General features: G+C 40.5%; 1 protein-coding gene across 29 annotated transcripts in view; it reads right to left on the bottom strand.

The window, feature by feature from the left end:
* LOC308160526 (neurexin-1a) overlaps nucleotides 1-26,670 on the bottom strand; it is a gene marked incomplete at its 5' end in the record, with an annotated part of 306,372 nt that overhangs the window by 261,506 nt on the left and 18,196 nt on the right. For 8 of the 29 annotated variants that reach the window (XM_080534458.1, XM_080534453.1, XM_080534447.1 and 5 more), the window contains 3 exons: nucleotides 18,591-18,602; nucleotides 19,380-19,409; nucleotides 21,374-21,391. The exons of 4 other annotated variants lie outside the window; for them this stretch is intronic. In XM_080534458.1, the coding sequence (XP_080390584.1) occupies nucleotides 18,591-18,602; nucleotides 19,380-19,409; nucleotides 21,374-21,391 (60 nt within the window). Of the gene's footprint in view, nucleotides 1-18,077; nucleotides 18,138-18,590; nucleotides 18,603-19,373; nucleotides 19,410-21,373; nucleotides 21,392-26,670 lie in introns of all 29 variants that reach the window. 17 more of the 29 variants (XM_080534446.1, XM_080534443.1, XM_080534448.1 and 14 more) reach the window with 7 other exon arrangements.

Raw genomic sequence — 26,670 nt, forward strand, 5'->3', positions numbered from 1 at the left:
TCAGCAGCTTCGGAAATTACGGCATATATTATGATTATGTCTTAAGTGTGTAAAACTCTGTGCTGAAGAGGGCTTGATGCTGAAACGCTGCCAGTGACTGATTATGCATTAAACTAACATTTATGTTTCTATATGAGATACCCTCGGCTATATCCTGCACGCAAATCCATTTGAATCAAAACGGAACTTTATTCACTGTCAAGCACGTCTTGCCTTATTAATGATTACATTACCCTGCCTCCCCTTGTAAAACAAATCCTGTCTAAACAATACTTAGATTGCATTCATACAATACTGTCCTCGTCTCCTGCTTTTGATTAATAGGCAATAATATTGTAAAATAAGTGCTACTAATTGTGTACGCCTACATGCAGCAGTCAAGGAGACATGGCATGCATGGATGAGACAGGAGGAAACATGTTTTTGTATTCAATCCTTTGAATAGGACAATGCTGGTCAGATCTGAACGAACTTGGCTAAAACTTCTCTTCAAGTCTGAAAGTGAGCCTCAAGGAAAGCCCAACTCGAGCGCCATCTACAATCTAACCCTAACCCTCAAATAATATTGTCCTTGGGCTGCTAATTAATCAAATAAACATGACAATGTAATTGTAAAGAATATCTAAAAGTAGAATAGTAGAATAATTAATTTAATGAAAACAGCCACACATTCAAACTGCTACACATACGGCTACACTGCCTCATCTAGTACCTCATTTCCTAGTGGGCTCTCATTGGAAAAAATGTATTTTTGGCTTTGAGAAATATTTAGCATATCATATTCATATATATTTAACAGTGGAGAAATCATAGGCAAAATAGCCTTTTTCAAGTACCTCAAAAATACATACACACTATCGTCTTTTCCATTAGTTCAAAATGTTCACTAACTTGCTTTTCGACTAGCATGCAGACACAAAAGTATATATTGTGGCATAAATGACACAAAAAAGGCTTTAATTAGTGTATTCCCAAATGTCTACCAATCTTTTGGTGGGGCCAGAGATGAGTGGTGTCCATAGGCCTGTTTCCATTGAGGTTATATCCCTCTGTCTCTGTGACCTGTCAATGGCAGAGATAATGAGACTCTCCATACCTCCCGGCCTCTCCCAGCCTGACCTATGAGCTCGCTGTGGGACACTACAAAGCCAAGTGCCTGTGAAGCTAACCTTGGCTTTTTATCCCCCCCCCCCCTCCCCATCCTCTTCTGCACAAGCTAGGCTCAGCACCGGACAATGACCTATATCTCCATGAGGCAGTCTGTTGTACTTAATGTATCCCGTTATGTTTTTCCGCTATCACAGTATATTACGCAGGGCCCAGTGGCTGGATGCCTTAATTCCTGAAAGGCCTTACATCATCCTTGATCCTGTTAGCATACATGTGCTAGTGTACTGTATGCAATACAATTACAGAGCCAATAAAGCCCCCACACACACAATGTGGTCTTTTACAAGATCACTAAGATAAACCCCAAGGCCAAGGCTGAGCTTCACATGTAAAATGATAACTTTGCAACAAATAGACTCAGGAGTAGTCCAGCCATGTTGATGATACTGCTCTGAAGTGTGCTTCATGCTGAAATCAAACACTCAAACAGGTGTACAGAACCGCCACTCATGGGCACAATAGCTGGAGATCAAGCAAGGGTCATACCTCCTATCTCTCTCCCTCTCTCCACTAAGGAGTGTGGGGTGATGTACACAATAATTACAAGGTGATTCAGGAGAATAAGAGAAGGAAGACAAAACCAAGAGAGGAATTGAGGGAGGAAGGATGACAAAAGAGAAAGGGAGAGAAAGCTACCGCAGTAGATAAACAAAACACAGCAGCACAGATTGCAGAGTGGAGAAAAACACCCCGTGCTTCAAAAGTGAGGAGGCTTTAACTGTTAATCCGCATTTCATTGAAATTCATATTTTTTTTTATATTCTACTTTAGCAAGATGGGTAAATATTGTATAACAATAAATATTTCCTCAGGGTATTCTCCATACATGACACCCACGTTGCTGCTCAGAGTCTTGTCAGTGATGCAATGTGTCTATAGCAGAATATCTGAATAAATCACTGGGAACATCCGATCACCACCACACTTGATAGAAAGGGATTTCGAGGTCTACTGTAGCTTAAACAGAAGCATACAAACAAAATCTTAACAGGCCAGATCAAACAAACAACACATTATTTTAAAGGAATTCATGGTCACTGTTATCCCTGGAAGCCTTCCCTCCTCCCCCAAACTTCAGGAAGTCCGAAGCTCTAATGGATGACAGTTTGTAATGTAGTCTATTCAGAAAAGATGTATTAACCTATAAGCTGTCTCCCATTAAAAAATAAGAGAAAATTATTCTGATCGATAGTGTCACATTTCACACACTGTGATTCACGACACTTTTAACCTGAGCTGGAGCGACATTAGTCTTGGCAGCGCTGTTGCTGTGGTAAACAGACACTTTATTTGTGATTAAAGACAGGACACATGCTATTTATAACACAGAGGTAAGATGTGAACACAACCCAGAGGTTAATGGGATGTTGCTTTATTATGAGGGCCAAGTGCTTAAGTGTCCAGGTTGGGTTCTACATCAGGGTGGAGAGGAGTCAACAGCATGTGTGTGTAACGTGTCCTATTGTTCTGTTACACAATGGAGAGAGAGAGAGAGAGAGAGAGAGAGAGAGAGAGAGAGAGAGAAAAAGGGTGAACGTCCTATTGTTCTGTTACGCAATGGAGAGAGAGAGAGAGAGAGAGAGAGAGAGAGAGAGAGAGACAGAGAGAGAGAGAGAGAGAGAGAGAGACAGAGAGAGAGAGAGAGACAGAGAGAGAGAGAGACAGAGAGAGAGAGAGAGACAGAGAGAGAGAGAGAGAGACAGAGAGAGAGAGAGAGAGAGAGAGAGAGAGAGAGACAGAGAGAGAGAGAGACAGAGAGAGAGAGAGAGAGAGAGAGAGAGAGAGAGAGAGAGAGAGAGAGAAAGGGTGAAGGTCTTGGGCTGGTGTTGAGCATGTTGATCTTGAGCATAATGACTCCATGCAGGCCACATTCGATTGGAAATGGGCTATTCAATTTCCCACAGGGGGGCCATACCATTTCCTGGCATGGCTCACGCAAACAAAACATTCACATTCCTGGCCTTTGCAGGAATCTGAGAAAAATATTCAAGCTGTTGTTTCAACAGCTTACCGATCTCAGTAATTTCCTAATTACTCTCAATCACAGTATAGAGTACATACTCTGAGGTGTAGTGCTGAGGCACAAATGTGTACATTTCAAGCCTGCAAACTGCGACACTTTAAATGAATGTGCAATAACACTATGTGCAATATGACAACCCTCGTCGTTTTATCTGTACAGTATAGTATAGTGGATAGTGTACATAGCCTTTATTTATGTAAACCAGCTCCTTTCCCTTCTTGTTTTTTTAGTTTTTTTTCTTTCCTAGCACCAGGGGAGCCACCCCTCCCAAATGTCGTTGTTTGGTACCTGTACTATAGCAATGACAATAAAGACCATTCATTCATTCATTCATACAGTACCAATGTGTATACGATGGGTTGATCAAATCAAGCATTGTGATTGGCGAGAAAAGAGCCCCATCTGAACGTTTTGGAGGAACAAATCATGTCCTCTGGGACTTAGATGCACCCCCATCACAGCTAAAAAAGATCCTAATCAAAATGTGTGCCTCAGTTTCTCATGTCTAATACTACCCCCAGCCCTGCGTGCGAAGTATGCACCTATGCCAGCATTTAGGAATTGCCCAGCCCTGTCGCCACCACATACAGAAGCTGCACACTGGCATCTATAGACTTGAGGCTGCCCACAACACCGCTGTCGCCACTGTTGTTGCACCTTCGGTGTGTTATTGCTTAATTGAGATTAACAAAGCATGCTGTCATCAATCTTTGTTTTCTCCATACTGTACTACAGTGCTGTCATCAATGAGCAAACGGGGTAGAGAGTAAAAAATGTGATGAATGTATTACTTTGTGAGTCATTCAGCATGAAATTAATCACACATATTTATAATATCTCTCTCTCTTTTCCAGATAGAAGAATATATAAAAGCTGTGCATGCATAAGCGGGTTTAGCATTTCTGAACCATCACATTTGACTAAAATTACTGTATTTTTGCAAGCAATTAAGCTTCTTCACCCACTTTGCCCAGTAATTAAGCCACTAGATAGTTATCTATTACAGATCGCTAATGCAAACCACAGCATATGTACTGTAGCTGCATAATTATACATATCCTGCAGCAGTACATAGCATTTGATTACAAGTCGGTGGGTCTAACTGATGGATTAAAAATGATTTACACACCATGAAACCAGACCTTGAACATGCATTTTTATTTATGTTTTAAAGCTGTATTCTAGCCTCCGCACTATATCAATGATGAAAGCATTGCGCACTACAATCTAAAAGCTGTAAGAAAAAGAACATTTAAAGTAAATAAATGAACGGGCATGCAAAGGATGGATTCCTATCCACAGTTGAAGTGTAAGTGGCTCCCTTTTATCTATTTTCTGCTCAGATTCTTCCATTCTTTTTTGCAGCCAAAGAAATAGAGTTTTTCATCACTGCAGTGTCTCACCGGCATCGACCAGGAATATTGATCTGGACCAGATCTCCTTCCACTCCACCTGGGGAACCAGCCAGCCTGGTTCATATTGATCCATCCCTGCCTTATTCCACACTCTTTCACTCCCTTTCTTTAGGTTTTAGGGGATTTATATGCTTGTCATCCCTTACAATAAATATATTTTAGGAGGGGGCATTGATAAATACTAATTCAAAGTTTGCTTGCTGTATTTTCTAATCCCTATGACCAACAGGGGAGATTGGCTTTTGGAATGGCACTGTTGTGCTGTTAACTTCAGAGGCGATGACAAACTAGGGATGCAGAGGCATGTTATTGTCGAACAAAGGATCTTGGAAATCAGATAGATGTCATATTTGAAGTGAAACAGATGTAAACAGTTTTGACAGACATATAGCTGATGTTTGATGTTCCTGTCAGACACTGATCATGTTGTCTACATGAAAAGCACAGAACATTATTAGCAATTTTTGGCATAAAACTAACTAGAGATAACGAAAAGAAAACTAGAGATAACGAATGTAACCCAGGTTCTCTGAAGTACATGTGGGAGACCCCCTCAACGAGGGGCAACAAGGTGAGGGGTTTCCCCCATCTCCTCCAGAGAACCTGGCTTTCATTGGTAACCTCTTGTTCTCCTTCAATTGACTTAGTTCAACCCCTGACTGGGACCCTGCAAAACGCCTCGACCGGAAACCTGTAGGCCTACACATTCTCCATACCAGTACATAGGACAGTATGCGTCAGGGCGCGGCCACGATCAGGCTGTAAAACCTTTGAAAGCTACGTATGAGGAGAAGCCCATCTGAAATAGACTTGAACAGAAACTGCAATCCCTGACAACTGTAAGCCTCAACAATGGCCTCCCACAATGCACTGGGAGAGGCGCTGTGTGGACACAGAACCTACCCTTGGCAGGGTTAACAAGGCAGGCACACAACTGATGACAAACACTGACCGACGCCGTCCAGGGGGCCGTTCCACTAAAGTGGATTAGTATATAGACTTTATTTGTCATTGTTACAGTACAGGTACCAAACAACGAAATTTAGGAGTATAGTATATCGGCGATTGAAATAAATCAGGCGATCAGGCAACTCGGATTGGAATTCAAGCCTCAGGTGATTCCTCGAACGAGGATCAGGCTTGTGTCATCAGTGTTCACAGAACACCGGTTTAGAAATCCTCGATATGGGCGCGTGCACTCCGACATAAAGAGCCCCGAAGAGTCGATCTGTCGAAATGAAGATACTCCACTCTGCAGGGGTTCTACATTTGCGCAGCATTCCGAATCGCAAGATAAAATTACCGCCGATTAGAACTTTATAGCGGATTAGAAGATAGTCGACCTTCGTGGAATACCCTCCAGGCTATGTAGAGCACCTACGGGACAGATTGTGTTCATACGCTCTGGAGAGGCCGGGTAGGGAATGGAAAGGGGGAAGTACTATGGAGATACCTTTGGGAATGAACGCTGCGTTAGGGCGTAATGTAACCTTAGTGTTACCAAGGGCAAAGTAAGTGCATGCAGGATGGCCTGAAAAAGCATGCAACTTGGCCGTGGCCAGCGCAAGTAGGGTCTTGTAACAGTGTGGACTGCGGGCCTGCTTCCGCTAAAGAGCACTGCACAACACTACGTTTTAATAGGCAACAAACAGGTGTGCAGAAAACCTTTAGTTGTAATATTAACAGCAACTATATTCAGTAGAATGAGGACAGCCATTTTCTGTAACAGAGGAAACTCAGATGTGTGCAGATTAGGGGTGTGATATTTCACTGTTCTGTGCCTGAGGTTTCTTCAAGAATCACTTACCCAGTAGCCTATGGCAGACGATAGTTAATCCAATTTGCTAAGTATTTAGTGACCCTTAAACTATTGTTGTTTGTTATATCGAGTGGGCACTTCAAACTTTCATAACATGAAAAAAAAAACTGAAAACACTGTCTTCATCAACAACACCTGCAGTAGCTGCATGCTAACTTGAACCCGAGCAAAGCTAACAATGATTGACATCACTAAGAGCCAATGAAATTGGGGAGGCACACGGGATGACCAATCCAATCGCTTGTCGAAACTTTCACTACATGATTGACAGCACTCAACACCCAAGGCTTTCACACCGGCAAAGAACCGTTAACTTGAGTCTGCAATCGAAGCGGAAGGCGAGCGCAGATGGAAGAACCTGTGTTCACGCGAGCTGCAAGAACGTAGCCAGCAGTGTTGCCAGATTGGGCTACTTTTGGTACTGGACGGGTGGATTCGGCAGTTTTTAGACCGGTTGGGCTGGACATTGTCAATTCCGTCTGGCAACCGTGGTAGCAAAATATGTGCATACATTACAACATTGTATCTGGTAGCCTACTGGACTGGGTTGCATCAATTTGGCGTAAGTCTTTACTAAATGCATTTGTTTCTCTACTGTAACATAACCAGGTACATTAATAATAATTGTTAAAGGAGCATAGTCTACTACTTGCTACTGAGATGCTAACCCGACGGATTGTCCGGTTGACGCGCCGTGCGTCCTAGTTTGATGTGTTGCTGTTGGTTATATAAGATCCGTAGTCGTTGGTTTGCTGCATAATAAACATTTATTGTGTTACTATGTGCCATCAATGGCTTAATCACTGGTACAAACAATAACAATAACAAACTTAGCGCCCTTGCGGTCAAACCTATTTGCCCTTCCGGGGTCAACACCTGACGACAACAACAACAAATGTGCTACCTGATATACCTGCCTCAGGTATTGTGACAGCGCCACCCCATGCCCACACAGTGAATTACAACACGTATCACAGGACCATATCTGGCTCCTACAATAGTAATAATAAATAGTAATAGCAATTTACAATACAACAATTGGGGGTCCCTCAAAAAAAAAATGCCCGCGCTACGCGCGCACAAGATAAACCACCGAGGCCTCATTCTGACCCAGGAAAACCCCTGGTATGTACTGTATAACATGATAGCCATCTATGAGCAATGCACTGTATATAAGATGATGACCAAGGGTCTTTCTGCTGCTGACCAAGAGGCTGAGTCCTGTTGATGTGGCCCAATTTTCTTTTAGAGTCTGTAGGCTACTGTATTTGTTCATTAAGATTTCATAAATATGATATATTGTCTGAATTTTTGTCTTGTTTTATAAAATGTTAATTATTTTCATTTCTTGTGCTGGTTTATTATGAACAACATGTAAAATTGCAGGAAACTAGCACAAATAATTGGGTGGGAGAGAGGGGCTGCTGCCGCCAAAACGTGCACAGTTTTGGGTCGCTCCACCGCCAAAAAATCTCACTCCAAACTTTTGGTGAAACTTGGCAGCCCTGGTAACCTTGTTCAGACACACTAATAATACAGGCCTAGCAGTGGCTTGCTAAGTTAGTAGACGTTTATAGTTAGCTAGCTAAACATAGCTTTTTTTTCTTGATGGTAGCTAGCTAGCTAGCTCCGCTGGCCAGTTCAGATAGACCTTTCGCCACAGATCAACATTAATTGGCTCCTTCCTTGTTCAGTGTAACTCAGCTATGATAGGTTGGAGATGGAGAGTTTAGCAGCGGACCACTTTGCTCAGTTGAAGAGGAGGGAATAGTCATGGCAGTATCTGTTGTTCTTGACCCAGATCAGCTTTCAACAAATTAATTACAATGACAGGCATGCATAACCAAGCACACAGAAAGAGAGATGATCTGTCATGTCTAAATGACTCCATTACGCTCTCTCATTGTCAACATTGTCACAGGTAAGTTGTTAGGCACCACACACAGTGGAGTACCGGAAAACCTCCAACCAAGTGACAATAAATCACAACCTCAAGGGCATTATTGCTTTTATACAACGATTACACAGCAAGTCTGAAAACAATGCTTTAAATATTTATTTTGTGACAGATTGTGGTGCGCTGAGAAATATAGTTCCCAAAACAACAAACATTCTCAAGGGAACCTGATAAACAAATCTACTACAACGTATGAATATCTGAACAGGTGATTTTACCATGACATTATCATGAAATCACGGCTTGAACGCTTCTCGGCCAATCACAAAGCTTGTTCTGATCAATCCATTGTATTTGTGTAGTTTGTTAATAATGTAGTTTATATAGGCTATATTTTGTTTATAAAATGGTTGCAGTTTTGGGAACTATATTTCTCAGGGAGGGCTGAAGCCAACACAATCGATCACAAAATAAATACTTTTCATGTCACAATTTTCGGACTTGTTTATAACCTTTGTATAAAAGCAATTGTGCATCAAGGTTGTGATTTATCGTCAATATTGTCACAGTTAGGGGGAGTTACGCAGGAGTTATGCATGATTTTATTATTATTATTATTATTATTAATCCTTTATTTAACCAGGGTAGTCATATTGAGACAGTAGCCTCTTTTTCAAATGAGCCCTGGCCAAGAAAAGCCGCACTTAATTAAAAAAGACACCACATACAGTATAAAAACATACAATATACAGCATAAAATGACAACAAACAAGCAACAGAAACAGTGAGCAGATACAGGCTATAAAAGATAACCTAAGCACATTTGCATGTATGATTCAAAGTCTCTGTAACACCCAGTTTAAAGTCAGCGAGTGGAATGAACATGCTAAGTTTAAACTTTTTCTGTGCAGTAAAATTGGTCCTATATATAGGACGGGCAGTAGGCAGAGCTATCTGCTTGCAAGCATCACTGGCATGTATCCAGAGGTGATTGTATAGAGGTCTTCAACAAATAGCTACAAACACGTGTGTCCCATAGTGAGTGGTTGAACCACGTCGACTAGAGAACCGAGATGTCCCCTGGAGGGTTTCAATGGGCTGTTATCTCCCTCCTCCTTAACTTTCTTCCTCTCTCAATGTTTGTAACCCCTTAATTGCATTCCCCTGAGCCCTGAACAGTACACATTCTATTTCCCTTATCACCTTTCCCTCCACATAGTATCTCTTTCCCCCTGCCCTCCTCATCTCTCTTTCTCTTCCATTCTCAGAATGACTCTCTCCTCCTTCCCTTGTCTGTTTTCGCCTGGCTCTGTCTCCCCCTGCCTTCCCAAACAGCGGCAGAAGCTGTGGTAATGTACTAATCTGTGGAGCCCTGAGTGCGGAGTTGTCAATCTGCCATGTCAGACACACAAATCTCACTCCAGGCAATTACAGGCCTCTCTCTCAGCAGCACTCTAGGAGAGTCTTCTTATAACACCACCTCACAATCCACTGCTCCGACCTTTTCGAATTAAAAAGCCTTCGTAGTAACACTGGTCCGTTCTGGAGCCAGGGGCAGGTGAGGGGAAAGCAAATGATTACTTTGCACGAAATTTTTGCTCTGAGCTTCCTTTGTTTCAACATCTCTACAGAGTTGGACTAATGATGTTATCAATCTTCACCGTGATGGAACTCAGAATCGGAGGCACTGATGGCATCATACCACCCACGTACTAGGCCAAAGATTGTGTCTGATAAATGGGTTTTCTTTGAATATAAAAGGACTTACTTATTATATACGGTTCTAGAAGGAGCAAATTGATACACATTATTTAGTGAAAGTGAAAGAGAGTTTACAGAAGCAGGTCAGCTTCCATAAAGTATTCTGCCATTATATAATAGACTAGAACGGAATAAAATAGATTACACTAGATTAGACAAGAATAGAACACAATAGAATACAGTACTATCCATTACCTGTATTTGATGAGACAGACAGATAACATTACTGCCTCACATAAAGGACTGCATAAAGCTACAACAACACTATTCTATATTAACTCGATAGTGAAATACATTCTCAATCATGTGTACAAGAGTGTGTGTGTGTGTGTGTGTGTGTTTGTGAGAGAGAGAGAGAGAGAGAGAGAGAGAGAGAGAGAGAGAGAGAGAGAGAGAGAGAGAGAGAGAGAGAGAGGGAGGAGGGGCTGGGGAAGAATGAGAGTGTGTGTGTGTGTGTGTGTGAGAGAGAGAGAGAGAGAGAGAGAGGGGAGGAGGGGCTGGGGAAGAATGAGTGTGTGTGTGTGTGTGTGTGTGTGTGTGTGTGTGAGAGAGAGAGAGAGAGAGAGAGAGAGGGGAGGAGGGGCTGGGGAAGAATGAGAGTGTGTGTGTGTGTGTGTGTGTGTGTGTGTGTGTGGGGGGGGGGGGGGGGGGTCAGAAAAAAATGTTGTTGCTAAATTAATGTGGTGAACAGCAGGAAATGCATCCTGAGGCCAGCTTTGCAGGGATGTGTGGGTTAGCTCAGCCATTCCTCTCACAGGAATACATATTAAAAGGACGTCTCTATCTCCAAATTGTCAGACAGATTAAATGGCCTGTTCTGCTTTGCTGCTTCCCTTTAATGTCTGAGAACATTTGAGTCGTGAAGTCTGAGACTCACAGCTTGCAGACACTGAGGAGAATGGAGGTGTACATAGCCTTTATTTATGTAAACCAGCTCCTTCCCTTCTTGTGATTTTTTTAAAAGTGTTTTTTTTTTTTCCTTTCCTAACACCAGGGGAGCCACCCCTCCTAAATTTCGTTGTTTGGTACCTGTACTGTAGCAATGACAATAAAGTCCATTCATTCATTCATTCATTCATTCATTCATAAGGGTGGGCATGTTGATGAGCAAAGAAACAAGTGTGTGTTTGTGTGTGTGTGTGTGTGTGTGTGTGTGTGTGTGTGTGTGTGTGTCCCTGTAATTATTAAATCAATACAAATTATTCTGAGAGCGATTATTTCAGTATAGTAGTAAAACATGTCATGTAAATGTGTCCTAAACTACATGTACACAGCTGAAGTACCCTAAAAGTATTATATTTGAAAGAAAGTGAATCTAATGAACCACTGGATTAACTGAACTGCATCTAAAACCGATTTGATTGATTGAGATTGTTTATTTGAGGTAAGCCCCTTGAGAAGAATCTTCTCATTTTCGAGATTTATTATTTATTTAAATAATCATTATTGGTATCTCAAAATGAGATGTACCTGTATGTATAATATCAAAGGGTTAAAACAGAAAGATTGTAATCCTGATTTGTAATCACAAGAGGGCAGAGGTCCTCAAATGAAACTAAGTCAAGAGTAATTATCAATGCAGTGCACACCGCATGGCATTGCGGCCCACTCTCCTTTCCTTGGGGTCTGTCAGTCAGTGTGCCAGTGTCTGAGGAGGGCTTTTATTTCTTAACCCAATGTAAGCAGATTTTCCCTCAGTCGTTACCTGTCGGATGAAGAACGCCGGCACAACTCTTGACAAATGGCATGTTGACATGTTATTCCACATTATCGCTCAGAACAGAAGACTTGCTGCTCTAGCTCTGTGCCCAAGATCCAGGGCTCCATATTGCCCCTTATACACGGCCAACTACAAGTGACATCTCAGCCATAAGAATACAATTCCAAGACCACAAATATTTTAGCCAGAGAATTAAAAGGCATGGGGGAAATACAACGTATGGCATTAGGATTCCTCTGAGCTGCAACAAGGACCAAGAGGAAGAAAAGGGGATTTTAACGCATACTTAACCAAGGCATGGCCGATGACAAGTGTAATCCTCATCAACAAGCCGCACAGAATGATATCGTTGTGGCAAAGCTTCCACACATTTCACAGCAAATAGTTGGGGTAGTAGGGTTTACGTTAATCACTCCCAACAGCTTGGACTCAAATGGACAAGCATATGAAAAAGGTTACAAATGCTAATCGCCTTTACATGACAAAAAGGACATACATATTCCGAAATATATAGTCTGTTACCGTTTCTATCCTCTTTCGAGTGCTCATGAACTGCATTAAAAAAAAAGCTCCCAAAAAAGGAGGAAAGCAGAAAGACTAATTATATAATGTTTGGCCAGTTAAAGTATCTATTTGTCATATCTCGATTTGATTGATTGATTACTTGGCAACCACTAATATTGTTTTTTAGTAATAAGCTATAAAAGTCTGTATGTCACAAACGTAAGAATGTAAACACAACTGGAGACATTTGTCATTTTTGGAGACAGGTGTCATTGTTACGATTGCTAGCAAAAGAGAGTCAGCGGGGTTACATTTGAAATCAAACAATTACTATAGGGCCAACATTTAGATTCTCAGCTTTAATTCAACAGGCTGTTTTTCAGATTAGGTTCACCATTTAGAAAGTACAACATTTGATAAACATTCTCCCCCTATTCAGGGCTCCAAAAGTATTGAAAAAAACCATATAAAGTCCAATTTAAGTGTTTATGTTTAGTATTTGGTCGACAATCCTTGCATGCAATAACTGCCTGAAGTCTGTGCGGTATATTGTCTGGTGTTGCTCAGGCCTGCATTTATTTGTTTTATTTTTTTTACATTTAGCAGACACCTTTATCCAAAGCGAATGACAACAAGTACATTTGTCTAAAGTAAGTGAATCATCTATACATCAGTCATCATAAGCAAAAATATATGCTAGGACCAGGTGCCATTGGCAGTCACAATGCTAAAAGAAGCATGTTTTTTTAATAAACAGTAGATCAATTATACAGAGGGGTAGTGGGGGTGAAGAGGTCAATATGTAGCGTGAAGAGATGGGTCTTCAGTTTATGGCTGAAGATACACTATATGGACAAAAGTATTGGGACACCCGAACATCACACCCATATGTGCTTGTTGAACTTCTCATTCCAAATCCATGGGCATTAATATGGTTTTCCCACCGTTGCTGCTATAACAGCTTCCACTCTTCTGGGAAGACTTTCTACTAGATTTTAGGTTATGGTTGCAGGGATTTGCTCCCATTCAGCCACAAGAGCGTTAATGAGGTCGGGCACTGGGCGAGAAGGACTGGCTCGCAGTCGGCGTTCCAATTCATCCCAAAGGTGTTCGATGGGGTTGAGGTCAGAGCTCTGTGTGCAGGCCAGTCAAGTTCTCCAAGACCAAACTCGGCAAACCATGTCATTATGGACCTCACTTTTTGTATGGGGGCATTGTCATGTTGAAACTGGAAAGGGCCTTCCCCAAACTGTTGCCACAAAGTTGGAAGCATCTGTGAATCTCTAGAATCGCATTGTATGCTGTAGCATTAAGATTTCCCTTCACTGGAACTAAGAGGCCTAGCCCAAACCATGAAAACAGCCACAGAGGATAGTTGTGTCCACATACTTTGGTCCATACAGTGTAGGTATTGACTCTGCAGTCCTGACAGCAGTGGGAAGCGTGTTCCACCACCAGGGTGCAAGACAGGAAGACTAGCTAGAGTCATGGCATTTAGCTAATGGGGATCCTAATAAACAAACAAACAAACAAACATTGAAAAGCTGTGACTGAACATCTTCAATGATGCTCTGCCAGGCCTACACTGCATTCATCTTCAGCTGTTTGTTTTTAGGTCTTTTTGCCTAAAACCATAATCATCAGACAGGAACTGAAATGCATGTACAGTTGGATTTCAATCTTCTTCTTCTTCGGCGTATGGGTTGTTGTTCTTCCTCTCCACTCCACCAGGCTCGGGGCCGAGGGGCTACCCTTTTACCACCCCGAGACCTGGTTGAGGGGCTCACCCGGGCTATATTTCTGGACACCCCTCTAGAAGCCACGTCATCGTCTCGTCATCTAGTACCGACAGACCATGCATCCCGTTGGGTGGGTGGTACACCGGGCAATCCAGGATAATATGGTCTGCGGTTTGGACATTGACGGCTCTCTCGTGCTAGAACAAAATGATGTGATGGAACACACCTGGCTAACCAATGTTCCAATAGTTTTGAAATAGGGGGACTGAGGGATGTCATATCTAAATTACTATGGGATGTAATTTCTAAATGGTGAAATCAATTTGAAAAAATAAAACATTGAATTAACGCTGAGAATCTCCATGTTAACCTCATTGTTTGGTGTCCAATCCTACAAATAGTATAGATTCTAAAAGAAGACAAAATGTGCAGGGCACTGTATTTGTCAGGTACAGTATGATTTACATTTGACAGCCACTAAGGAATTTCAATAAAACAATCTATCTTAGCATGCTATCCTATGCTATCTTAGCATCTAATGTCGTACAATGGTGGCAAAATCATATGTGCCACTGAACAATACTGAGACCATACAGTATGGCATTTATTTCCTTTATTCTTGAAAATATATTGTGGAGTTAGTTCAGTGATGAAACATTGCCTCCACTCCTGTTTTATAGGAGATGTGTAACCTGATGCTTCTAGGGTCCTGTCCAATTGACAGTTCTCAGCCACCAGGCTAAAGAACATTTCCTTTCAGCATCTTTCTACCTTTCAACCACATATCTCATATTGAAATTGGTTTCCTTCAACAGAGCACCTTTTCAGAATAATCACAAACTGAATTACCTCTCTTTCTCTCACTACAGTCAAAGCCTGCGTTTGAAAGGGAGCTGTGTGTCTGAGACCTAAGAGAGGCAGATCTAAAAAAGAACAAATCTAAAAACAAAAGCAGTTTGAGATAATGAAAGTAGGTCAGCGAATGAGATAGAAATGCTGTGTTGTTCAATCTCTCTCTTTGTTCACAATCAATTATGTTGGCTGCAGGCTCAAGATATAACCAAAACCTCATACTTAAATTAAATCTGACTGGAAAGAGCCATTTGTGGTTGAGGATGTTATTTGTGAATACCAACAATATCCCTGATTTTACATTACTCTACATAATTTGGCCCAGAGCGACTCACGGCGAACACATAATCTATACTGTATGAATTAGCCCAGTGTACAGTAGGAGTTGACCCCAAAATAAGGCTGTTGTCATAACAACTTGGATGCTCAGGTCAGCTGCACCACCTTACCCACCACATACACAACATGGCCAACTGATCCCCCCGTGGAAACCTTCTTGGGTGAAAACTGTAAACATGACCTAGTATTGTAAACTAAGAACCAAGAGTTTGAATCCACCATCGATATTTCCGCACCACTGACGTAGGCTAAGCTAAACATGACTGGTGCAGATACACCATAATAATAATAATATATAATAATAACTTTATTTGTATAGCGCTTTTCCTGCAAACGTTGCAGCTCAAAGTGCTTTAATGTGTGCATAGATGTGTCATGTACACCTGTAATGACATAAGAACAAGAAACTAGCAATGTATTGCAATTCGCACTAAGCTATTTAAGCTCTGTATAGATTCATACTGTAAATGGTAACAGCTTTGTATAGAAACACACTGTAAATGGTAACAGATTACCATTATAAGAATCAGTACTTTGATTGAAACGTGTTCAATTATGAGACATTTGAGCAGTCAATGGTTGTATTGCTATGATTCAATACAAATAACACGAGATTCAGCTCAGATATGCGCACACACACTTGGAAAGTGATTTTCCTCCAACCGTTTTCCTTATCCTCAGCATAGAGCAATCCCTGAGAATGTATGCAACATAATTAAAGGGGCCACTTCCATTTTGGAATAAAAAGCTAAAGCAATTAGACTAAAAAGTATACTAATTTCGCAAAAGCGCAGTTGCACCTGTAAACCTGTCTCTGTACAGCCTGCAGGCCCTCGTAGCTGCACATGGCACTTTGCTGTGATGACAGCAATTACATACCCTGGCTGTTTGCATGCCAGTGGTATTATGACTTATGTTCTGCCCTGTACTCTGGAACTGAATGGAAATTAGGTTTTGAGAGTCCAAGGGCACCTAACCAGCTAAAAATAGCAACACATTTACTTCTCAAACGACCAGAACAAAATCTTCATTGGTAAAGCCCACACATTCACTGTATGTGGTGTGTGTGTGTGTGTGTGTGTGTGTGTGTGTGTGTGTGTGTGTGTGTGTGTGTGTCATAAGTAAGTGTCATAAGTTAGAAACATAAGACGTAAAGGCCTGTAATATAAAGGCTTCTTGGCTGTGTAGTAGCAATTGCTTGCCTGTTAAAACTCTGTATGAGACAGAAGACAAACTGGCTACGGCCCGGAACTAGAAACAGTGTGTTGTGTCTGTTTTGTGTCACGTCAGCACTCTCTTGTCTCTCCCTGTGGCTTGCCTTCTGCCACCTCCAGGTTGGTAGTGTGGTGTGGTGTGGTTTAGTGAAAACATAGTATGCTGCCAAAGGACAGTGTCCAGCCAACAAACAGTACACTCCACTGACAATTTCAGGAAAAGATAATGATGCACAGAAATGTCTCCTAACTATGTTGCACAGCTAATGACATACAAATTAGGCACATTTGAGTAGGGGGATGGTCATCTTTTGAAATAGGTATTTTGGGTCCATGGTTTTAGGCATGTTCTGAATATATTTTACATATCTGCATATAAAGGGGTTTCTTGAGACATATTTTGGTAATATAACATTAATTATTTGAATTAATTAAAAGAGATTTGAGAAATTGTGAGAAACAGAGCATGCTATTTGCCATGTAGTATAGTATATGAAACAGTGATTGAATTAGTTCAACATGGTTCATGTCGAATTCCACAATGCAGAATTGTAACCTGACAGGGCCATGGACATGGACATGAAAAGTCCATCACAAGAACAGATCAAACTATATAAGCACCTTCACATTAAATTGTAGAGGCAATTTAGAGGAATTCCCATCTTTCATAGCAGATAAAACCAATATACTATGTGCCAATTTCAGAAAATTCTAATTTGACCTTTTCTATCTAGGGGACAATAAAAAGTGGGTTTGGAGAATACGGATGCACATCTTCTTGCATAACTACGTATATAGCCTGAACCAGAATTACCAAAGATATCAAGTAAATAGCACTTACCTTAAAGGGTGAAACATCTTTGCTCTTTTGCCCCAGGTCCATGCGATTTTGAAAAACTCAAATACAGTATGTGTGCATTCTATTATGTGTGGCCAATAACAATTATACAGAGTATAAGGATGTGTGGATATCCTTGTGGTCTAGAGATTATTTCAAAATGTCACATTAAACAGTGTGATGAATATGAAAACACAGGTGACATTTCTACATTCATACAGTACACAGTTGTTCAGACTGTGTACGTTGTGTAGCCTTACCTTTTGTGTAGCCTTACAATTTCATGATTCCATATGACAGTTATTGAACCTAGGATAATAATAGTTATACCCCAAAAATATGGAGGAAAATAATGTACATAATGTATTGAAACGTATCACATTTGTAACAGAGCAACTATCTTACAAGGCAGCAATGCTAAATATAGAAGGGAATAAAACGACAAATGAAATCAGGTGAAATAATGAATTGAGGATGTAAATGGAACACTTGGACCTCACAGTCTCATATTTTGCCCAAGGTCAAAGGTCATGCCTTTGTTGCAAATCCTCAAAAGGTCATGCCAATGTTGCAAATACAAGATAAGACATATCATCGCTACAGGGCTGAATCATCATCATCATCATCATCAAGTGTTCCACACAATGACAGTTTTTCACACATGAAAACAGCCAAAACATTCTTCCTTTGACAGTGCCCCCAGATGTTTATGAATGAGACAAAATTCAGACTTTCACGTCCTGCTTTCCTTGATGAGCCAACTTTTAAAGAATCACAAAGCTTTACCTTGAACGCTCAGTAGGGACCTTAGAAGCCAACCTTCTCCTCTCCGCCCTGGGGAGGAGAGTCAAAGGTCAAAGGTCAGAGGTCCACTTACCCACCTATGGAGCGGACAGGGTCACAGCCAGGTCGGGGTGCCCACGACACTGAGGTCATAGGTAGTCTTGCCCACAATCCAATATCCGTTACATTGTATATACATGTATATAAGAAAAAGCAGTTACCGGTGGATAGGGCTGCCTGCGTTGGCACCAGAGCAGCCACTAATGTGTCCATCCCTTTAGTGAATGTCAGCTATGGTTTCCATGCATCAAGCAGAAATGAAACAATTCAAACTGCATCAAAAGTGTGAGCGCAAAGTAAAAGCAGAACCTACCTTGGGTACCTTCACATACTGTACATATGTTCAGCGTATAAAGCAATTACACATGCCCTGACTGTATACCCTTTTTCACATTAGCATAGAAGGCCACAAAGTTGTATGAGGACAAAAAAAATGAAAGAAAGAGCAGTGAGTACCTTTACTTTTACCTATAAGATTTGATGGAATGTTCCATGGAGGGAGCCATTTCCAGACAAAAGGGAAAACAAAAGGAGAGGAGAGAAACACCCGTAAGTGTCATGGTAACATGGAGAGGGACAGAAGAACACAGAGCAGGCGTGATGGGTAAACATGGACAAAGATGAGAGAGAGGAATGGCATGATGGAATGCCAGTGTGGGTGAGGTGACTAAAGAGGGTGTGTGTGTGTGTGTGTGTGTGTGGGGGGGGGGGGGGGTGCATACGTGATCAATATTTCATTTCCTGCTTCTGCTGCATGCTGGAGTATGAGCATTCAGTTGTACTGACATGGAGATGAGGCAAAGACTGCCTTTACTGTCAATCAGCTCACTCACTGTGTCACCACTGACTGGCATTCCAGCAGCGAGGATAGGTGGGCATGTCTAACGTACCAGTTCAGTTACCTAGATTAGCATCGTCATGCATTACCTTTGGCACGTTTTTCTAAAATGACAAAACATGTCAAAATAAATTAAAAACATACCGGAAATAAAGAAAAACGGTGAGCTGATTTTCGTTGGAAAAAAACAAATAAGGTGGGGAAAAGTAATGAAAAACCAGCAAAGAAAGACAGCCACTGCCAGGATAAAAAAAAAAGAAGCTCATTCATTGTGCAAAGCAGTTGAAAGCACTAAGCCTGAGTACCCCAGCAGCGAGTGAGTGAGAAGCAGACGTCTGTTTTGAGCACAAAGGGGAGAGGGAGGAGGAGAAATGGAGGCAAGAGTGGAAAAGGAACAGAGCCCATACCTTGGTCGCCCATCATCAAGTGCGCCAGACCTTAAAGGAAAACAAGAGCACAGTCAGCATAGAACAAGGGATTATGGGAAGGCTGTGTCACACTGACACACAGTCATCTGTCACACACTGACACACAGTCATCTGTCTCCGTGCAGCCAGTGCAGATGGCATTTTGGGGGGTGGGAGGTGCTGGAGTAGGGAAGAAGGGGACGGAGAGAGGAGGAGGGGGGACAGACAAGGTCGGTATGATGAGCATCCTCTCAACCGAATGGTTGCAATGCTTCATCAGTCACACTTACTAGAGATACTGGAGGTAACAATAACTGAGGTAAGCTTCCGTTAATCCAAGATGGCAACCCTTTATTAGGGACACCCAACCATGTCAACCTACCTACACCCAAAAGTAATTCCCTGGTACCAAGATGACAATTGCAATGGTGAAGACAGTTTCAGATTTGAGATATACTGTAGATCTTGGCCATTGACATTCCTAGGATCCACAAGTCTCATTGGTGCCAAAAAAGTATTTTATAATAATATCATAAACAATACATTAAAAACGATTGGACAGGATCTGGTCAATGTCAGAAATGTAAATATGGTAAATACAGAATGTATTTTGTGAATAAATTGTAGTATCAAAATGTGGTAAAAGTGGAGCCATAGAACTTCCCTAAATCCACTACATTTGCAAAAGCATTACATTAATTTACTCTCTCATACCCTCCCTAATGCACAGATACCACACAAATAGTTTATGATGTATACTATGGATATCAGCATGACCTGCGGCATAAAATGATCTTAAACCAGTGGGGAAGCTAAACCAAGTTTGACAGTAGCACTTACTTGACAACCTACTTTGAAACGGCTCTAATTTAGATTAAGCGTTCACTCATTTACAGTATGAGAGTGTTCAAGAAACTAACAACTCTTAATTACAGTATGCATTGAGTACGACACAACATACATTATGACATATTGCACTACAGCAATGTGATAATTGTGTGTGGCAGGAACATGTTACTGCATTTTCCAAAACATATGGCTCACAGCTATATCTGTATTGCTTTATAATTGAGAGCTGGCAATAAGCGCATAGGAGGCTGTAGAGTAGGGATCTGGGATTCAAACAACAAAGTGGCCAACCCGCTGTTATACAGATACAGATATACGCAGATGTATACATTTTTGTCATTGGGAACTATTTGGCAGTTTTGTTGTAAGACATACATGTGCCATGTATGCATGCTTAGTTATGCCAGAATCAATTACAGCAAATCAACTATTTTCAAATGCAGAATCAGTATATTGGTGAATACTCAGTTACAGGGGACATTGTTATTGACATACCATTGACAGGCAAGGCAATGGCTCCAAATTACCAACACTAATGTTAGCTGCCTGTTTGCATGTCTAACACAGCAAACATACAAACATATGGGATTGGAGCCAGCCTCCTTGCACTATTTAACAATACTAAAATCATTCAGCAACTCTCGAAATAACTATGTTAACAATACAACACTGTGTTTTTGGATCAGATCCTAGATTTGGAGAGGAATATTATAACCAGACCATCATTAAAATATATATATTTTCTTTTTAAATACATGACATGTGCTTGATTTAGCGTGTCCAGTGCAAAGGAAACAATTAAATAGCCCACTCCCCAAAATTGCAAATCCTGCACAATTCAAGAATTTTGAGAATGTATTTATATACCGGTAATATTGAAATCTGATTTTAACAGTAGACAAATGCCATCCTTTACCTTTTTTGTGTTGTTGTTAGTCTCGCCCTAAACCAAAGACTGCTCACGAAACAGCCAATGTTAAAAACATGTTAATCCAACTTACCGTTTCCAGAGTACCATGGATCAATAGCAACATAATAAACAACAAGATTGGCACACTTTCATGTGCAGAGTAATCTAAACCATGAACACAGCAAGGTAAATCCAAAGCAATGATGAAAAACAATGCGAAAAAGAAAATACCCACCTTCAACATAGTTGTCTTCTGTAAGCACGGACGAGCAAGGAGAGAGAGAGGAAGACATTCATTAAGCAGCATGCAGACTGGTACTGGCCGTTGCATGTCGTCACCATGCAAGGCATTAAACATCACATGCAAGTGCCCCATTGCAACCCCCGCAGAGTAAACGCTTCAATATAGCAAGGGCCTTGTTCTTATTGTCTTAATTCAATTACTACTAATGTGTTTAAATGACTAGAACAGGCCTCTCCATTTCTGGCCTGGGATTCAGTACATGGCTGTACTTGTAAAATATACAGTAAGCCCATTTAGATCCAGAGTGGATTAACATGGCCCCCCAGGATACTATTATGTTACTTTGTTGTTAGATTGCTTGCCTGATTGTTGTTATCTTGTCTGCCTTGTTTTACTCCTATTTACAAGCCTAACATGATTGCACAGGCCAGAACCAAACTAAGGACAAGTGAGTTTGGTTATGTTTTGGTGACAGTGTGTCTGTGAGGGGGAAGTTCTGTAGTGTAACTCGGTCAGCAGAGACGGCCAGCCTTAACAAGTCTTGATCAATGTTGTTAACAGCAAAAAAAAGGTTGCATTGGGAATATCGACTAGTAACTATTTTGTTATGTTATCACTTCTTGTAATCAATCCAATCTAAATGCATGAATGGGAAGTGAGCAGATACAATACATATTTAGCACATGGAAGCTGTTGTAATGTAAAAGATCTGAGCTGCTGAAAGAGAGAGTAAACTGAATGGAATGGATCATGCATCTGGACTTCCATTATGGGGCAGTAGGTCTAGACACTTAGACTTCATGTAAGTGACCCATACTTGTTTCATTAATATACAATAAGTAGGTGTGCAGACATTGGGAATACAATGAGACTCTAGCTTCCTTAGGCTTGCCTGAGGAGTCACCTGACCAGTCAAAGTGAGGTTTGTGATGGTGAGAGGGATTATGGACAATTGTGAAGTCTATCAAATGCTACCAAGGATATAAAGTCATCTCTTTTGCCAAATGATGGCAAACTAGGTGCAGTAAATGACATGCCACAGTGGGACAACATTACAACTGGAGGAAATATGTGTCATAACGCATGCATACACATTGGAAGGAGGGGATGTAAAAGCACATGAGCCTCCTAAAAAAGAACAACACATGAGTCAGTCAACATTTCTCATCAACATTACATTTAAATAAGTATTCAGCTATGCCTTTACACTGTGTGTTACCAGTAATTATAAGCTTATTCAACTCATATAGGTGATTTAGTAGAAATACAAATACATTGATCAAAATCTTTCCAAGAGTAATTACACTATTCCGTTTAGAATGGTTAAGATAATGTGTATGTTTTAATTGAGTCGCATTTACATGACAGTTGGTATGCGTTTAACATGAATAATCAATTTGATTAATAAAATCAGTCATGAGAATGAGAACTATTGAAATGATATTGGCATGCATTCTGATTAACGATGTCAACTATTAAAAAGTGATATCTATAGTTTTAAGAGACATTCCCCTGAAAGTACCACGTGGTCCTGACAGTGGGCCACACTGCCTCGCTCCAATCAGAAAAACAAGATCCTACCTCTTTTGAATGGTTTCTGGCCCCGATTCAAGCGATTTATTGACCCAAGAACTTACCAGCACCATCAGCTCCCCTTTCCAAATGAGACACCATGCACCACAACCAAACTGTGAGAGCAGCATTTTGTGAACAAAATATGATGCATAAAAAAGGCACTATTAAGTTATGTGATTGATTATGATAATAAAAGCCAAGTAGGAAACTATCTGTACTTTCTTTAATCTTGTATTTCCCAAGTTTTCCCAATGTTTGTACAATACTGTCTTTCCTAAGTGTCTGTACAGTACTGTCTATGTTGGCGTAGGCATAATAAGAAACAATTAGGCACTTTGTTCACAAAAGGATAGCTTGATGATGAGAAGCACACTGCCTAAAAAGCATTCTGGGGTGGCAAGCATTCAGCTGGCAATGGTGATGTGACAACAGCAGCAATGAGAGGAGAAAAGTAAAGAAGCTGGCAGTTTGCGGACATCTATACCTCAAAGAACAGCTTTGTCTCAGACATCATGCCACAGGAGCAGAAAGCATTTAAAACAATTCACTGAGGTGTGAGTGTACTCAGGATCGTGACTGGTATTTTAACATGTTTATCTCGATGTATGGGTCCTCATAAGAAAATGAGTTTAAATATGTCGGAAAAGGTTTGTTGGAGAAGCTACTATTAAGTGCACAATATACCAATTCTTTTTTATTTTAAGTTTTTTTTAATCAATCACTGTTTATCATTTTCATTCAGTTTTTTTCCCTTCCTCCTATTATTAGAGGGTTTTTCTTTTACAAAAAGGGTTTTAGAATGATATATTTATATATACAGCCTCACAATTTATCAAATCTGTCAAATAATGTTGATGCGAATCTAAAATGTCATCAACAAATGACTTAATAAGTTGAATTGAGTCCATCTTAATGCAAGAACCATAGTTCATGTCATTTTGGAATGAATATCTTTGTTTTTATAGGGTCTCTGATTAGCATAGGAATCAATTACACACTGTGTAGATTAGGATGTCACTACTAACTCAGCACATTTTATAATTTTATCTTAACTCCTCAGTCCCTGCCAGTGACAAATATACCCATAACTTGATGCAACTACCACTATTCTTCATACCAGAGATGGTGCATGTGAGATTTGCACTAAACGTAATGCTATGTAGTACAACCAAATAAACACATTTCCAGCCAGTTTCTTTGCTGTATCACTTGAATTGTTGCAAACACAATTATGGATATGAGATAGATTATATTTCCATTAAGGGATTATTTTAGGCCACTTGGTTATAGACCAATTGTGTAGAGTGACTGAGATGATGTTGTCCCATCGACTGTGCTTTCTCCTCTCCACCATTCAACTTAGATTTGTGTAAGTCTCCCCAGGCCTCAGGGTCACATCGCTGAGCAGTTTTGTTCCTCTCCATTTGCTCAATTTAGAATGACAACCTGATCCACAGTGTGTAATTGATTCCTATGCAAATCAGAGACCTTATAAAAAAACAAAGATATTGATTCCAAAATTACATGAACTATTATCCTTGCATTAAGATGGACTCAATTCAACTTATTGAGTGATTTGTTGATGGCATTGTTGCATTTTAGCTAATTTTAAGAGTGCCATTGCAAAGGGTCTGAATACTTACTCATGACACTACTCACTTGTACATGAGGTAGGCTATTTCTGTATTTCAATGTTAATAAATGTACTGAATTTAAACATTCATTTTCATTTCATTCTGGAATATTGTGTGGATTGATTTTTATTTAATCGAAAGGGTCTGAATACTTTCCAAATGCACCAAATGCACATATAATGGCTTGCACTGAAATTTAATTCCATACACTTTCATGAAATACCATAGGTAATGCTTGATTGTCAATTGACATGAGTTGAGATGGTGTTACTTACTATTGAACATATTGTTGCATTTAATTGCCATCACACAGTAGTAACTTAAATCACCATTAGCCTATGTAGTGCTACAATACAATACTACATCAACATGACAACACACACACACACACACACACACACACACACACACACACACACACTAACCTTCCCAAATATACCCAGCTGGTTACATCCTAATCCAGAGAAATAAATCCATCTAATCCCCTTGACGAAGCGATCCCAGTGCCATTGTAGCAGTAATACCAGACAACAATGCACTCAATTTGCCAGCAGACACAATCTACATGTGGTAGATGACAGTGCTATGATTGCAGTCAAACAACATGTGAGGTTAATTTTGTTGGTTATGAATCAAAGAATCAATTCTGAGTTTAAGACGATTTATTTAAGGTATACAGATACCACAGCTGGATTCTGGTCTGGTCTGGTCAAGCTGGGCTGGGGTGAATAAGAGGAAGATCTGCCCCTGTGCTCCCACCTTTATGTCCTTTCGTATGCAAATATCTACCACAGTGATCCTATCACAGTCACTACATAGATGCCTGAGGTGTGAAAAGCAGGAGACCCCAATATGATGTCACCTGGCCTTAAGTCAGGGGGCAGGTCACAGATCACAAGAGCCATTTTATAACAGTCACATTCCTTCATAGCATACATACAGGCCCATACCATATACAATCCATGTATGTGTGTGTGTTCAAGTAATAATATACTACACATGCACGCACACATGCATGCACACACACACACACACAACCTAGGAAGATTTTTGCATTACATTACTGGCATTACTGCCCAAATTAAGTGGCCAATTCCTCTGCACACCACATATTCAATCAGTGACAATATAGATATCAAATCATCAACTGAGTCCCATACATACTGTACAGATTCAACATTGAACAGTGACCCTTGCATTGCCTCTCACTGTGGACCTAAACAGTGAGGTTTGATTAGTAGCAATGTGCCAGTGGAAAAAAGTTGCCAAGCTAGTAGAAGCCCTCATTTTACCATCAGAGGCTGATGCACCGTACTGTACAATCAGTTTGAGCAAAACCTTTTTCATTTTGACACACGATTGTCTGTCCTAAACCATGTCTGTGTCCGTGAGCAGCAGGACATGTAACAGGGGAGGATGACTGTCACAATTTCAAACATGCATCACAGTCACTCTACAGCAGATGCAGCTATGGATGGCTCTGATAGGTCATTCACCAACTGAAGAAAGTTCTGTCAATCTGAGTTAGGCTACTATCTGAGTTACTATCATTAAAATATCATCTTTGTAAATTGGCCCTCTAAATTTCTGTGTAGAGGACTTATAAGTATATCTGGCAACATCTAGCTAATTGAACACAACGTACTAATTGAACACATCACTATTAAACTGTCATTTGACACAAGGATAACACTTTCACATTTTAAACATGGTGTTTCTGAACGCATAACCATTGATTTCAATTGTGGATAAAAGGTTTTCTCTGCCAGATGCATATTTGCATATTGCTAATAAGAGACCATAGTTCAGAATGTAAAATAACAATGTTTAAAATTCAGTGCCACCTATCATAATGACAAAGAAATGGTATCATTTCAGAATCATTTCTGCAGCATGTTGAAAATGAAGGAAGTTTAATTGGGTGTGTAATGCAACAGTCACAATGATTAAGAAATTGATTGCCCCACTTTCTCCTAGAGCACTCTGAAAAATCAAACTTTATTTTCCATTTAACTGTGCATATTAATCTTTAAGTTATTGCTTGATCAAACTAAATCTATTAATGTCTTACAGATTGAA

This window comes from Nansenia antarctica (assembly GCF_963989245.1).
Source record: "Nansenia antarctica genome assembly, chromosome: 1".
Taxonomy (NCBI): domain Eukaryota; kingdom Metazoa; phylum Chordata; class Actinopteri; order Argentiniformes; family Microstomatidae; genus Nansenia; species Nansenia antarctica.